Source organism: Emiliania huxleyi, assembly GCF_000372725.1.
Source record: "Emiliania huxleyi CCMP1516 unplaced genomic scaffold EMIHUscaffold_8, whole genome shotgun sequence".
Lineage (NCBI taxonomy): Eukaryota > Haptophyta > Isochrysidales > Noelaerhabdaceae > Emiliania > Emiliania huxleyi.
The window spans coordinates 201,009-216,258 of record NW_005196021.1 but is presented as its reverse complement, the minus strand read 5'-3'; the positions used below and the strand labels follow the sequence as shown (position 1 = coordinate 216,258).

The following is a 15,250-nucleotide window of genomic DNA, read 5'->3' as shown; positions in this document are numbered from 1 at the left end:
GTAACCGAAAACAACGTCCGGCGGCGAAGGCTGCAGGGCCAATGTTTCTCAAGAGCTCGGAGCTGGACGGCAACAACGGCGACCCTGTCGACTCGATCAGCGACGATCAAGTGGTCCCTTTCAGCGCCACATCGCCCAGGAGGAACATCCTCTCCCGCGACAGCAGCCCAGACTTGTCACGCTCGCCGCAGTACCAGGAGAGGCTGAACCGCGCGCGCAGCCAGAAGGCCATGTCCTTCCGCAAGACAACCACTGCAGGCTCGAATGCCCGTCAGACACCCTGCGCCCAGCATGTCGTGCCACGCGCTCGCTTGCACCGCGCGCAGTCCCAGGGCGCCTTTCAGGCAGACGTCCCCGTCGCTGACCCCCCCTTCCCTGGTCAGGCATGGTCACGGCCAACTCGTTGGAGAAATCCTCGGTGCACAGAGGCGCATCCGCGACACCCATTGTGGCGCTCGAGCAGGAGATCGAGGAGATGGAGATCGAGGAGGAGCAGCTCAGCCAGGATGCACGCCGCAAGGTGCGCCGCAGCGGCAGTCAAGACACACGTGGGCGGTGGGCAGGCTGGACTCACACACGGGACTCTTCCCTAGGCTGAGCTCGCGGCCGCAACCAAAGCAAAGCAGCAGCGGCAGGAGTATCGCTTCGAGGAGGACACGGGCGTACGGGCCGCCCGCCCGCCGCCAAGGGCCAAGGCGGCCGCGGCAGCAGAGGAGTCGGAGGAGGAGTCAGAGGAGGAGGAGGGGGAGGAGGACGAGGACGAGGACGAGGACGAGGACGAGGAGCCATCCCGTGTGGAGACTAGCAGCTCCTCACTGTCCGGGAGAAAGACGCAGCGCAGCAGCCGCGAGGCGATGGACGACTCGGTGGCGCCCACGTCAGAGGCGGAGGGGGGCAAGGCGCAACTCGCGGTGCGGCCTGTCGCCTCATACGTGCCGGCGGTAATCGACACTTCGGACCTGCGCGCGTTCCTCATGCGGCCGGGGCCGAGCGGTGCGATGGTGCAGTGCTATATTCAGCGGCGGAAGACTGGCATGGCGCGCCTCTTCCCGACGTACGAGCTCTACCTCAAGGAGGGCGACAAGTTCCTTATGGCGGCGCGCAAGCGCAAGAAAAACAAGTCGTCCAACTACCTCATCTCGCTCGACAAGGACGACCTCGCCCGCAACTCGGGCAACTTCTTCGGCAAGCTGCGCTCAAACTTTATCGGCGCGCACCCCAGACCAGCACACTCGGGGAGCACGAGACCTGCCACGCGCCGCCCCACAACTCGCCCCGAGCGGCCAAGCCTCACGGGCGAGAGCGGCCCTCTACGCCGTAGGCACCGAATTTACGCTGTACGATAAGGGCTCGAACCCCGACAAGGTCGAGGGCACCGACCTCGTCATGGCGAGGCAGGAGATGGCGTGCGTGCTCTACAAGCAGAACGTGCTTGGTGCGCGCGGGCCACGCAAGATGAAGGTGATGGTGCCTGACGTCGACGAGGACGGCGAGCGGGTGTCGTTCCGACCGCAGGTAATCATTCAGCGCATCTCCGCCCGTGCGCCCGCTCGCCCCGCATATTTACCGCGCGATCCGTGTACACAGGCCGCGGACGAGTCCATGCTCGAGCGCTACAAGTCTGCGCAGGACGACGACGAGGTGCAGGTGCTCAAGAACAAGCCGCCCAAGTGGAACGACCAGGTCGGCGCGTACGTCCTCAACTTCAATGGGCGCGTGACGCGCGCGTCCGTAAAGAACTTTCAGCTTTACAACCCCTCCAAGGACCCGGAGGCGGTGCTGATGCAGTTTGGGCGCGTGGGCAAGGACGCCTTCACGATGGACTTCCAACATCCGCTCTGCGCTCTCCAGGCGTTCGGGATCGCCCTGAGCAGCTTCGACTACAAGATAGCTTGTGAATGGTGCGCGGCGCACACCCCTCTCCCTGGTACCGCGGGCCTGCGCTTTGACACCCTCCCCCTCCGTCGCTGCGTGCAGATGAATCTGTGATACAAACTCCGTTCATTCACCTGCCGTCGGGCTAGCAAGCTTCTACGGTGTGAGGGGTGCACAGCGAGACGGGTCTCTTCTGCATCGTTGACGCGCGCGTATATTTAAGCCATGTGGTCGTTATGCCGCACGGGCGCCGCGCACACGTAGTCTCAGAGAATAGAGTCCGACACACGCACTACACCAGACGTAGTCACTGTGCTCGCACTCCACTCTCCACACTCGTCGACTCGTGCGTGGCATATAAAGTAAATAAATAAATAAAAACGGACACCTCTCTACTGTGAGGTGGGTGACAAAGAACAGGTCCCCGCCCTCCTTGGCCTTTTGCGATCTTTTGTGCACATAGGGTTCTTTGTGGGTGTGGTCGGCGACTAGCCGGCGTGGTATATACTTGAGAGAGACGGAAAAATTGTTCTAAACCCACCAGATTTCGGTAACCACATCCTGCACATGGAATTTGAAATCACGCGCCGACCTTTCGCAGCAGCACAGCCGCCGCGGCGCCCGCTCTCCACACGAGCAGCGTGCCGAAGAAGAGGGGGAGGGAGACCTCGTAGCCCGCCGCCTCTGCGAGCATCTTGCAAGCGATGATGATGAGCACCACGGCGAGGGTCTGCTGCATCGCGTCGAGGTACTCGGTGATGGCGGCGAGCATGAAATAGAGCGGCCGCAGGAAGAGCATCGACGTCGCCTGCGATGCAACCAGCAGCAGCGGCGCGCGCGTCACCGACAGCATCACCGGCGTAGAGTCCATCGCGAAGAGCAAATCGCAAACCACGATGCCGCACACCGCGACCAGAAGCCGCGTCGCGCCGACGCCGCCGCACCGCCGGTCGCGCGGCTCGCCGCCTCCGCCGCACACGAGGCAGCGGCCGTCGTGCTCCGGCTCCCACCGCAACGGCATGCACGTGCCCAAGGCGCGGAGCGCCCAGTGCGCCTCCGCGCCGCCCGCGCCGTCCGTGCCGTCGGAGCTGCCCGCGAGGGCGAGGGGGGGCGGCTCGGGCTCGTCCGGGAAGAGGAGCATGCGCAGCGCGGAGACGAGGAGAAAGAGCGCGAAAAGGATGATGACCCACCAGAAGCGCTCGAGCAGCGCCGCGCAGAAGAGCAGCACGAGCAGCCGCACGCCTAGCGAGGCCCGGAGCAGACTCGCGGACGGCTCGGCCTGCGCCGACAGCACTAGCAGCCGCGCCTAGCGAGGCGAGCACGCCGGCGCAGACTGCAGTCAGGTGCCAGTCCTCGTGCAGGCCGAGCTGCCGAAGGAGCAGCAGGAAGACGAGCAGGTTGTCGCCTGTGGGCGCGGCTCCGGGAGGGGTGCCGGAGGAGGCGCCGGGGAGGAGCCGAGGACGAGCGAGCTGACGCCCGAAAGGAGGACGTTGAGCGAGGCGCACACCGAGTAGAGCAGCGCCGGCCTCCACGACCGGGCCCGCCAGAGCACTCCGCCGACCGCGAGGGCGAAGCCGAGCCACGCCGCCGCCCACGCCGCCGCCGTGGGCAGGCTGACTCTGCGGCGGTAGCCGAGCAGCGCGGCTCTCTCGGCGACGAGGGCGAGCGCGAGCGCGGCGGCGAGGGTCGCCCAAGCGGGCCAGTTGTAGGCCGTGTCGGAGGTGCGGTACCCAAACGCGATCGACGCGATGCCGGTCGCGTCTGCGTCTTGCGCCTCGTCGAAGGAGGCGAAGCCTGCGTCGTGATATGGGGAGGCCTGGGGAGATCTGGGGAGATCCGGGGAGGAATGGGGAGATCTGGGGAGATCCGGGGAGGAATGGGGAGATCTGGGGAGATCCGGGGAGGAATGGGGAGATCTGGGGAGGTAGCCTGCGTCGTGTGTGCGCACCAGAGTCGGGGAGGAGGAGCGGAGTCGAGCAGCGCACTCGGAGCAACGCGGGAGTACGCGGGCTGCGAATACAGGGCATCCAGCGAGACACAGTCGGGTGCGCGTCCTCTCGAGTGCTAGTCGGAACACTCGGATCGGTGTGCAGCATCTGGGAGGCCAAGCCGATCGGCGCCCCGCGGGAGAGAATGCCGAGGAACGTCTCACGCGAGCGGCGACCCGCGCCTGCGCGGCCGGCATGCCGCGCCTGACTCTCGCGCACCGAGCGCAGCGAGACGGACCCGAGCCGCGCAGAGTCGACGCCGTAGAGGGTGAGCGTCTCAGAGTCGGTCGCGGTGTTGTCGAGGAGGTCGAAGCCTACAAAGCAGGCTCCGAGGCGCTCCCTCGAAGGCTCGCGTCGGTCGCCGGTGTGAGGAGCAGGGAGCCAAAGGCGTAGACGAGGTACATCGCGTCGGCCGCAGGGAAGGTGAGCGTGAAGTCGTCGCCGCCGTTGCCCTCCACCAGTGCGAGGTCGTCGGTGAGCTCGCTCGCGCCTAATTAGCTCTCAATTAGCTCTCAATTCGCTCTTCATTCGCTCTTAATTCGCTCTTAATTAACTGGAGCTCGCTCGCGCCGGCCGGCAATGACTCCTTCCCCTTGCCCGCCCCCTTGCCAAGCCCCTTGCCCGCGACTTCGCCTCCTCCGTGCGCCCGCTCGCTCCCTCGTCCGCCGACGCGTGTCCCGCGGTCGAACCGTATCTGATCTGTCCGGCTCGACGCGACGTAGCCTCCTTGCGACCTGCCGCTCTCCGACTCGTTGCGGGCGCGCAGCCGCCGCCAGTCTCTCCTACTGGCCGCGCTCCTGCCGGCGCTCCTGCCCGCCCCGCCCCGCCCCCCCGCGGCCCTCCCCGCCGCGCCGCTCGGCCAGCCGTGCGCCGAGAAGCCACCTCGAGAGGAAGGTGCCAGGAAGGCTCCTCGAGAGTGGGCGCTTCCTCCGCCGCGAGGCTCGGCGTGCGGCGCGAGGCGCAAGCTTAGCCCCTCCTGCAGCCCCTCCTGCAGCGCCTCCTGCAGCGCCTCTTGCAGCCGCCGCCCGATCCAGCCGAGACCGAGCCCGTGGCTGCCGATGCCATCGCTCCGCTCGCCTCCCTGCCAGTCGAGCAGCTGGTGCCGGTCGAGCCGCCGCCGACCCTTGCCGTCCCTTGCCATCCCTTGCGCAAGGGAACCCTTGCCGTCCGGCTTGCGCGGCGCTGCCCCCGCGGCACCCTTGCCATCCGGCTTGCGGCCTGCTCTGTGCTCCGCGTGGTGCTCCGCGTGGTGCTCCGCGTGGCGGTCGGCGCGCTGCTCCGCGCCTCTCCCTCCCGCGGCCAGCCGCAGCCTCTGCGCCTCCTCCTCCTCCTGCGCCTCACTCCGCTCGCCGGCGGGAGGAGGAGGCGGCAGGCGAACTGCCGGCGCCTTCCTGCGCGGGGGCTCGATAGCCGACTTGCCCCTCGCAACGGGCGACCGCACCGCCCTGACGGAGGAGGCCACGCCTGTGCCTCCGCCTCCTCCTCTAGCGCCGTCGCTCGAGTTGCCGTGTCGGGCGGTGACGGGCTGGGCGGTGACGGGCGCTCGCCCGGGCGGGAGCGGCCTGGCGGAGGCGGAGAGGGGCCGGATGATGCGACGCGCGTGCTCCGTGTCGAGCAGAGCCGCCGCCTTCTGCGCGCTTAGCTTGGCGACCGGCCTCTTTCTGGCCACCTTTGCAGCTGAGCTGGAGGCGGAGGCGGAGGAGGCGGCGGCGGCGGCAGCTGAGATGGAGGCGGCCGAGCTCTTCATCTGGACCAGCCCTGGCTGCAAGCTGAAGTCGAAGGGTAGGCCGGAGTACAGGTGCGAGAAGGAGAGCCCGAACGAGAGCATCGTGACCTCGTCGGCGCCTGAGCCGAGGCCCGGCGACCCGGCGTGCGCCGCCTGCGCAATATGCGAGCTGGTCGTCGAGAACTCGGAGACGATGAGACCCGCGTCGGAGGCGTGCTTAACGAAGGCGGCGCGACTGAGGAAGAGGACGAGCGGATGGTCGGGCATCGGCCGCGGCGTCAACAAGAAGTCTGATCGGGCGGCCCACGCGCGGCCGACCCTTTTGTCGTGAACGCGCCCAACTCGTGCGAAAAGAGAAACGACGCTGATACAGGGCTAGCGGGTTGAAGCGAGAATCGGAGAGAGACTGCGAAGAGATAGGAAGAGGCGGACGCCCAAGGGTGGGCGACGGCTAGCGCACCACACCCCTCTCCTTAAAATCCCTGTGTGGTGGCGGCGTGCCGTCCTCCCATCCCTCCCTTTTGGGTTGTCTGTTTTCTTTCTTTCTTTCTTTCAGGGCTAGCGGCTAGCCTGTGAGGAGGGCGTCTGACTCTGACTGTCGTTGCTGTCTCTCCCTTCTCGACTGTTTGTAAAAGAAAGAAAGAAAGAAAGAAAGAAAACATCGACGCTTTCTAAAAAAGAAAGAAAACACAGACACAAACGAGGGATAGGGGAGGAGGACTCTTTGTGTTTGTGCGTCTTGGGTCCGGTGTTGTTTTTTTAGAGATTTTAGAAAACCAAACAAGAAATCACGACTCTTCTCTCCATTTTCTGTGAAGGGCCTCGACTGTCTGTGCTTGCTTGTGCGTCTTGGGTCCGGGGTTGTGTTTTTGTGTGAAGGGCCTCCATGGCTCGCACCTCAACCTCTCTCTCATAGACCAGCGCACAGGCCATGGCATATTTTCTTCTCAAGAAAAGGGTCTTAAAACATTATTGATGCCTAATCTCAAAGTGTACCTCAGTCCGTGTGTGAGGGACACGCAGTGAACTTCAAGGACAAGGCCTATTAACCCCACCAGCGCCCCACCCGTCACCTACCACAAAATAGAAGAGAATAGAAGACAAGCTGCCGAGCCCAATGGGGGGGGGGGGGGGGGGCAGCTTTGGGCGGTCGGCCCTGTTCACGCGCGCGCGAGACGTGCAGACAGGGTTGCCAGATGAGAGCGAATGGCGCGGTTCACGCCTCGCACAACAGAGAGAGAGATGCGCTCTGGCCTCTGCATGTGGTGGGACATAAAAGAGAGCGAGTACTTGGGCGAGTAGGCCGTGCGGTCAACGCTGCCGCGCGCGACTTTGCGCGCGAGCGGCGCAGCTTGAGAAGGGCGGTTCAGAGATTTTTGAAAACCAACAAGAAATCACGCCGCCACAGTGATTTCTAGCCTTAATTTTTTTCTTTATATAGCCCCGCATCCTCCGGCTCGAGCTCGCGCGATCGGGATGCGGCGTCCAGCCGGAGTTTTTCTTTCGGCTCTCGCCGAGGCAAGCGGCGAAAGGCGCGCTGGCAGCGGCCGTTGCGCCCAGCCAGCACCTCTTTCGAGACTCCTGTTTCCTCCCGGTGCCGAGAGTATCCGGCTCACCACCATCCGTCGGTCCCGCCGTGCTCCTCAGGCGGCCGAACGTGCAGCATCGACCGGTTGCGATGTTCCATCCGCCAGATCCTCGCGAGCAGGTCGTCCGCCCTCACATCCCTCTGCACGCTCAGCGGCTGGGCTGGCCGGCCCTCCCACCATTCATCATTCTGCCATCGGCGGGCGGCGATGCCGGCACGCACTCGGACCTCACCCGGGACCTGCCGTCGCACTGCCCAGGTCAACAAATGGAAGAAGGAGATGCGATCTGAGTCTCGGAAGCTCGACAGACAGATCCTGAGTGCGCCGCCACCGCGCCCCTGCCGCAGCCTGCCCGTCTCTCTCTCCGCCCCTCCCCCGCAGCCGCCAAGGCGAGGCCCGAACTCCTTGCGTCCCGCGCGTCGCGCTGCAGAGATTCAGCGCGAGGAGGAGAAGATCAAGCGGTCGGTCAAGGAGGCGGCGAAGCGGGGGGACACGGCGTCGTGCAAAACGTACGCGAAGGAGATTGTGCGGTCGCGGAAGGCGGTCACCCGGCTACACACCAGCAAGGCGCAGATGAATTCGGTGGTGATGCAGATGCAGAACCAGATGAGCCAGGCAAAGGTCATGGGCACTCTCACCAAGAGCGCGGACATCATGAAGGCGATGAACAAGCTCGTCAAGGCGACGCCGCCCTCCCGCCGCAGCCCCTCGCGCGCCACTCTCCCCACTCCCCGCCGCCGTCTCTCCCGCCGCGGAGGCGCTTGCGGGCCGGCCCTCCCCCTCTGGCCCTCCCCCTCCGGCCCTCCCCCTCTGGCCCTTGCGCTCTGGCCCGCCCCCTCTGGCCCTCCCCCTCTGGCCCTTGCTCTGCACACTCCAGCCGTCGGTGCTGGCCCTCCGCAGGTGGAAGGCATCTCCGAGACGATGCGCAACATGGAGCAGGAGATGACCAAGGCGGGCCTTCTCGAGGAGATGATGGACGACGCCATGGAGGAACAAGCCCCTCTCCCGCTCCCTCCCGCTCCCTCCCGCTCCCTCCCCTCCCTCCCCTCCCTCCTCCCTCTCCCCTCTCCCTCGCTCCATCTCCCCCGCCCCGTCGCCCCGTCGCCCCGCCGCCCCTCGTTCCGCCTCCGGCCCGCCCCCGCCTCACCCCCCCCCCCCCCCTCCGCCCGGCCGTCGCCAGACCTTCGAGGACGAGGACGACGAGGAGGCTGCCGACGAGGAGGTGAGCAAGGTGCTCTCCGAGATAGCGACGCAGCAGACGGGAGGCATGGCGGCGGCGCCGAAGCAGGCGGTGCAGGCGGCGGCGAAGGAGGAGGAGGAGGAGGAGGACGAGGAGAGCCTCGATTTGCTGAGGGCGCGGCTGGCCGCACTTGAACAGTGCTGAGCTGGGGCGCCCCTGAACACCTGTTGTGCGCCGGACTCTTGACTCCCGTCACTGCTCACTCCCCCCCCTTCTCCTCTGCCTAGTACTCTCTCCTCTTGTCTCGTGTCCTCCGTCCGCCACTCTGTCCTGTCGGCTGTCTGCGCAGACTGTCGCTCCTCGCGAGAGGTGCCTCGCTCACGCCGCAGGCTCTGGCGCTTCCGTGCGAGCCACCCGGGTGCCTCCGAGCCCTCGGCCTCGCTGATGCCGGGCGCCAGGGCCCAGGCCGTGGGTGCCAGGCGCCCACGGCCCAGGCGCCAGGGGGTGAGGGGTCTTGCGGCACGTATGTGGTATGTGTCTCTCCCGCGCGCCGCGGATGGCGATGCCAGCGATGTCGTCCCCGGCGCCGGTCCGCCGGTTTTGGCCGCTGTCGACATGTTGATTGTGAGTGTTCACCTCGCTGGTGCGGGCAAGAGTATGTACACGCTAATACAACTGGTGTGTCAGGAGACTTTTCCGATAGATGAAGCGCAGATGCAACGGGGCGACACGCGATCCGCGCCGGGTGGTCAACAGCACAAGCGCCTCCCGCAGCACAGTGCCCACGCGCCGAGCCCCTCCCCCCCCAACCGGCAAATCGCCCACATGCCCAACACACACAGGCAATGTGGACGAAGGCGCGGGAGAAGCGCGGCCGCCCCGGCAGCGGGGCGCGGGGTGGACGGCAAGATCCAGGGGCAGCTCTACACACGGTTGCGGTTGGTGAGATCCTTGTCAGCGCGGCGCGAGTCGTACGTGTCGAAAAAGTCATCGTCGTCGTCCTGGGGCGGCGGGGAGGGCGGCGTGTTGGACCGGGGCGACACGGAGGCGGCGCGCCAGGCGGGGGGGGGGGGGGGGGGGGGTGCTGCTCCGAGCAGCTCCTCCGGCGGAGGCAGCGCGCAACCAGCGCAGTGCAGCAAAGGGGGCGCCGCGGACCTGGTATCCCTGCCACTGCGCGAAAAGCACGCCGACCGTGAGCACCACCGCGCCGAGGGCGAAGAAGAGCGAGTCGTCGTTGATGCCCAGGGCCTTGCCAGTGCCCTCGCCGCCCGGCTGATCCCCCGCAAGCGGACCAAAGTCCAGCGCGCCGTTGATGCCCTGGATGGACTTGGCGTGGGCAAGCTCGGCGTGGAGCGCGACCGACGCCGCGGCCGCTGCCGCCGGCATCTTGCGCAGCAGCTCGGCCGGGGCCATGGTCGTGATGCGCTCGAGGCGGGGCATCGGGCCCTTGAGCCCCGGCGCAGCGGCGAGCAGCAGAGAGAACATGGGTCTGCGGCGGCGGGGGGGCAGGGCGGGAGGCGCGGAGTGAGCCTGCGGTGCGCCTCCCGGCGGCGCGCCTCAGCGCGGCGGCCACAGCGGGCCGATGAGAGGTGCGGGGCGCCCACCTGAGGAGCTGGATCTCGGGGCAAATGAGACATTTTACCACACCGTACCAGGTAATCGAACCCGGTCAGCATTTTGGAATCGCCTCGCCGGTCTTGAGGAGGCGGAGGATGTCCTGTGGTGGAAGGGGAGGAAGCGCCCGTCGCCGGTCAGCATTTTGGAATTGCTCCTTCTCCTGTCTGCTCGCGCAATCACGACCGCCCCCTTCCCTCTCGTCTCCCTTTTCGTTGCTTTTTACGAGGAAGACTCCCCACCGCGACCCTCGCCCCCTCGCCCCCGGCCGCCCACCACGAACCGCGCGGCGTCCTCCATCACCGGCACGCCCTCCTGCGCCTGCTCCACCCACTCGAAGGCGCGCCTCCACCCCTCGCGCCGCAGCGCGGGCAGCTTGTTGTGCGCGAGCGGTGTCAGCGTGCCGGCGGCGCGGAAGCTCACCCCCACCTTGTCCCACGCCACCGCCGACAGGCCGGCCCGCATCTCCTCCTCCCACTCCGCCCCCTCCGCCCCCTCCTCCGCCCTTTCTTGCCGCTGCTCGCACACGACGCCGATGCCGTCGGCGCGGCCTCCGCACACCTCCACATCACGAAAGACCACGTCACGCCGCGCCGCAAACCGCGCGACGAGGCGCCCGTCGCCCACGCCCGCGGCCCAGCCGCCGGTCTCGATGGCGGCGGTGCCGAACGGCACCATGAAGTCGCCCCGCAGGTTGGCGTACAGCCGCCTCCGCTGGAAGGAGCGCAGCGCCACGCCGTACCTCGAGTCGGGGTCCGCCATCTCGACGAGGAGCGGACGGCGCGGGTCCGCGTCGGTCCGGCGCAGCAGCAGGTCGGACGCGGTGCGGCCGGCGACCAGGCCGCCGAGCGAGTGCAGCGCGGGAGGGAGCGGCAGGTACGTGTACCGGCGCACGCCCAGGTGCGGGCACCCTGTCGTCACCAATGTGTTGGGAGCGAGGCCGAGCTCCTGCTGCCCGCCGCCGTACAGCTCGGCCGCCGCCGCACGCACGTAGAGCCCACCGAGCGAGTTTCCCACCAGCGAGAGCGATTCGAGCGACGGAGCGGACGCGGCGACGGAGCGGATCTCGGCGGCGAGGCGCCGGCCGCCGGCAGCGACGCCGTCGCGGGTCATGCCCTCGTTGGCGGAGGCGAGGTGCACCAGCACGTTGTCCCCGCCTATGCCGACGAGGCACTGCCGCAGGACGGCAAGGTTGGAAGCGCCGCCGTAGAGGCCGTGCTGGAGCACGACGAGGTGGTCAGGCGACGCCGCGGTGACCACAGCGGCGGCGAGCATTTTTCGCGTGTACACTGAGCCTAGATAGCGCAGGCAGGGGGGCGCAGCGCGAACTAGCGCAGCGCGAACTCCCGTCTGAGCCTAGCGCAGCGCGAACTCCCGTCTGAGCCTAGCGCAGCGCGAACTCCCGTCTGAGCCTAGCGCAGCGAGAACTCCCGTCGAACAGGGCGAAATCGCGGCGCCATCTTGACGGGGATTTTCTTTTTTCTTTCAACTTGCAAGGAGGAACGTTATCTTCGCGTTCGCCTCCAAAGTCGCCTCCAACGATGCCCGGCTTCATCACGCCAGCAGCCGCTCCAGGTTCGCAAAGTGCTTTGGCAGCACAACGTCGCGCAAGTGGGCCGCCGTCTCTCTCCGTCGGGCGCGCCGCTGTGCGCTGATGAATGGAAAGATCGGCTTGTAAGCCTCAGTGCGCTCGACTGCGGCAAGGATGTTGTTCCACCTGATCGGTGTGTGCGATTCATTCACGAAGCCACTCTAGCCTCTAGGTGGATTCTCTGGTCCTCCCGGCGCCTGCCTGGGATACCCATCACTGAGCCGACGATGCTATGGGTAGCCCCAGGGTGGCGCCCACCCCCATACCCTCAGGCACTTGCCTGCGCCCTGCCCGCGCACGCCGCGCACGCGCGCGCACGCCCGCGCACGCCGCGCGCGCACGCCCGCGCACGCCGCGCACGCGCGCGCACGCCCGCTGTCGCGGGGCGGGTTACCGGATGGATGGCATTGAAGCCCGAGTGGTGCGGAAGGCGCGCGGCGGGGTCGGCTTCGGGCCGACCGCCGCCACCGGGGGCCGCCGCGCCGGAGAGCGGCCCGTCGGTCTTCCTACCGGCGGTGCACGCGGCCGCGCTTGGAGGCGCTAATTGCTCGGCCGCGCGGCCGCAGCCCTCCTGTGTATTTAGTCGGTGTCCGCCACGCAGACAAAGGCTCGTCAGCTCGAGTAGAGTTCATGGGTATTGGCTCCGCAGCCCTCCTGTGTATTTAGTCGGTGTCCGCCACGCAGACAAAGGCTCGTCAGCTCGAGTAGAGTTCATGGGTATTGGCTCCGCAGCCCTCCTGTGTATTTAGTCGGTGTCCGCCACGCAGACAAAGGCTCGTCAGCTCGAGTAGAGTTCATGGGTATTGGCTCCGCAGCCCTCCTGTGTATTTAGTCGGTGTCCGCCGCGCAGACAAAGGCTCGTCAGCTAAAGTAGTATTCATGGGTACAATGCTCCGCAGCTTCTCGTACTTAGTCGATGTCCGCCACGCAGACAAAGGCTCTCCAGCAGAAGTAGTATTCATGGGTACAATGCTCCGCAGCTTCTCGTACTTAGTCGATGTAGAGTTCATGGGTATTGGCTCCGCAGCCCTCCTGTGTATTTAGTCGGTGTCCGCCACGCAGACAAAGGCTCGTCAGCTCGAGTAGAGTTCATGGGTATTGGCTCCGCAGCCCTCCTGTGTATTTAGTCGGTGTCCGCCACGCAGACAAAGGCTCGTCAGCTCGAGTAGAGTTCATGGGTATTGGCTCCGCAGCCCTCCTGTGTATTTAGTCGGTGTCCGCCGCGCAGACAAAGGCTCGTCAGCTAAAGTAGTATTCATGGGTACAATGCTCCGCAGCTTCTCGTACTTAGTCGATGTCCGCCACGCAGACAAAGGCTCTCCAGCAGAAGTAGTATTCATGGGTACAATGCTCCGCAGCTTCTCGTACTTAGTCGATGTCCGCCACGCAGACAAAGGCTCTCCAGCAGAAGTAGTATTCATGGGTACAATGCTCCGCAGCTTCTCGTACTTAGTCGATGTCCGCCACGCAGACAAAGGCTCTCCAGCAGCAGCAGTCCGTGTACGACACGATGGTGACAAATCATCGCGAAGAGTCCCCGTACGGCGCGGTGGTGACTGGCCAACGCGAAGGGATGCAATTTAAAGCCCAGCCCAGGGCGTACTGGTAGTGGCTCGCAGGCACGTCAAAACACCGGGAATATACTCCAAGTCCATTGAACAAACCGCGCGTCCATTGGCCGTTGTCGTCGCTCCAGTAGGGGTGCGTCGGCCGCGTCATCAGCCACCGGAGGCGGCGAGGCGAGCGAGGAGTCGGCCGCCGAGTCGCGCAGCGAGTCGGACGGCAGCGGCGAGCGGCCCGTACGTGCCGAGCACGGCGGGGCCGAGCCCTGCGGCGTGTCGTTGGCGCGAGCGCCGATCGCATCGAGAGCGCGAGCAGCAGCTTCGGCCTCGGCCGCGTCATCAGCCACCGGAGGCGGCGAGGCGAGCGAGGAGTCGGCCGTCGAGTCGCGCAGCGAGTCGGACGGCAGCGGCGAGCGGCCCGTACGTGCCGAGCACGGCGGGGCCGAGCCCTGCGGCGCGTCGTTGGCGTGAGCGCCGATCGCATCGAGAGCGCGAGCAGCAGCTTCGGCCTCGGCCGCGTCATCAGCCACCGGAGGCGGCGAGGCGAGCGAGGAGTCGGCCGCCGAGTCGCGCAGCGAGTCGGACGGCAGCGTCGAGCGGCCCGTACGTGCCGAGCACGGCGGGGCCGAGCCCTGCGGCGCGTCGTTGGCGTGAGCGCCGATCGCATCGAGAGCGCGAGCAGCAGCTTCGGCCTCGGCCGCGTCATCAGCCACCGGAGGCGGCGAGGCGAGCGAGGAGTCGGCCGCCGAGTCGCGCAGCGAGTCGGACGGCAGCGGCGAGCGGCCCGTACGTGCCGAGCACGGCGGGGTCGAGTCCTGCGGCGTGTCGTTGGCGCGAGCGCCGATCGCATCGAGAGCGCGAGCAGCAGCTTCGGCCTCGGCCGCGTCATCAGCCACCGGAGGCGGCGAGGCGAGCGAGGAGTCGGCCGCCGAGTCGCGCAGCGAGTCGGACGGCAGCGTCGAGCGGCCCGTACGTGCCGAGCACGGCGGGGCCGAGCCCTGCGGCGCGTCGTTGGCGTGAGCGCCGATCGCATCGAGAGCGCGAGCAGCAGCTTCGGCCTCGGCCGCGTCATGCGAATCACGGCGGTGTGCGACCTCCGCGTGGTCCGAGCGCAGGTATATCCCGATGGCGAGGACCGACTCGTCGGCGAGCGTGCGCATTAACCTGTTGAATCGGGGCGTCAAGCTTGGGGCTGGCTGGAAAAGCGCACCCAGCATGCACGCGGGCAGCAACTCGGGGGCCATCGCGTGAGCCCAGTCCGACCTCCTGCACTGCCCCAAACAGTACTTCGCTTCGCGCCGGGCTGTCGCGGGATAGACATAGCGCGCATCGTTGTGCCACGCCTCGGTACTTGCCCGCACGGCGGTACACTCGCGCCCCGCCCCCCTGCCAGGCGAGGTGATATTGCAGTGCGGCAGTCCCGATGAAGCGCCGCTGTGCCAGTCAAACCCACACGGCGAATCAAGCGCTTCGCTAAGGTTGAAGAGTGGCTGGCTGCTCCACGCAGGCTGCCATACTGGCAGTGCTGCGACTGGCTCTGCCGACATCAGGGCCATCTCTTTCACAGCTCTCGCCATGAAGTAAGCCACTCCCTCCGTGTCAGAGGGCACGACCCGGGCGACAAATCGGGCAACAGCCGCCCGATGCGACATCCCCTCACACAACTGTCCGCAGAGCTGGTCAAACTCTCTCCGCTGGGAGAGGGCGTTGGGCATTCGGCCGTCGGGCAAGTGCCCAGACTTTTTGCGGACAAGTGGCGAGCGCGATGGCCAGCAGCTGTGCTTGCATTCCGTCGCTGATGGCACAGGTGGCCGTGTAGGGCCCTGCCACCTGATGCGCACGTCCATCAGCAGATCAATTTCACGTTCGAGGACGGACACGAGCTTCAACTGCGGTGAATCCATCTGACCCTCGGCAATGGGGGGCGTGCGGGGCCGCTAGCCGCCTTGCGCGATTCCGTTCTTCTCCACGCCCGTCGGACGAAAAATAAAAAACCTGAGCACGCGGGATCAAGGTTCGGCCGCTCTTAGTGTGGGCGGGAGGACGCCGGCGCCCACCGCCCAAGGCGGAACACAACTTGGAGCACTTGGAGTGCAGTCATTAAGGTGGCAGTCCGGGTTTTGCG

At 66.5% G+C, this 15,250-nt stretch overlaps 4 protein-coding genes across 4 annotated transcripts; 2 read left to right on the top strand and 2 right to left on the bottom strand.

Moving 5' to 3' along the window:
• Nucleotides 1-41: 41 nt before the first annotated feature.
• EMIHUDRAFT_198344 (hypothetical protein) lies at nucleotides 42-1,989 on the top strand (the record flags this gene model as incomplete). The annotated part of the gene is made up of 6 exons (XM_005759448.1): nucleotides 42-270; nucleotides 384-520; nucleotides 594-662; nucleotides 852-1,120; nucleotides 1,302-1,497; nucleotides 1,588-1,989. 6 exons carry the CDS (start codon nucleotides 42-44, stop codon nucleotides 1,987-1,989), a joined length of 1,302 nt encoding a protein of 433 aa, XP_005759505.1.
• A 466-nt stretch (nucleotides 1,990-2,455) lies between these two features.
• EMIHUDRAFT_448468 (hypothetical protein) lies at nucleotides 2,456-5,856 on the bottom strand (the record flags this gene model as incomplete). The annotated part of the gene is made up of 7 exons (XM_005759447.1): nucleotides 2,456-3,181; nucleotides 3,383-3,669; nucleotides 3,953-4,203; nucleotides 4,266-4,346; nucleotides 4,418-4,520; nucleotides 4,746-5,493; nucleotides 5,617-5,856. The coding sequence occupies 7 exons, from the start codon at nucleotides 5,854-5,856 to the stop codon at nucleotides 2,456-2,458; spliced, it is 2,436 nt and encodes an 811-aa protein (XP_005759504.1).
• A 1,380-nt stretch (nucleotides 5,857-7,236) lies between these two features.
• VPS24 (vacuolar protein sorting protein 24) lies at nucleotides 7,237-9,031 on the top strand. The gene is made up of 5 exons (XM_005759446.1): nucleotides 7,237-7,297; nucleotides 7,437-7,497; nucleotides 7,609-7,859; nucleotides 8,079-8,168; nucleotides 8,359-9,031. Exons 1-5 carry the CDS (start codon nucleotides 7,268-7,270, stop codon nucleotides 8,560-8,562), a joined length of 636 nt encoding a protein of 211 aa, XP_005759503.1. The 5' UTR covers nucleotides 7,237-7,267; the 3' UTR covers nucleotides 8,563-9,031.
• A 1,143-nt stretch (nucleotides 9,032-10,174) lies between these two features.
• On the bottom strand, nucleotides 10,175-11,415 carry EMIHUDRAFT_350772 (hypothetical protein). Its single transcript, XM_005759445.1, has one exon. The coding sequence runs from the start codon at nucleotides 11,245-11,247 to the stop codon at nucleotides 10,195-10,197; it is 1,053 nt and encodes a 350-aa protein (XP_005759502.1). The 5' UTR covers nucleotides 11,248-11,415; the 3' UTR covers nucleotides 10,175-10,194.
• Between the last annotated feature and the right edge of the window lie 3,835 nt (nucleotides 11,416-15,250).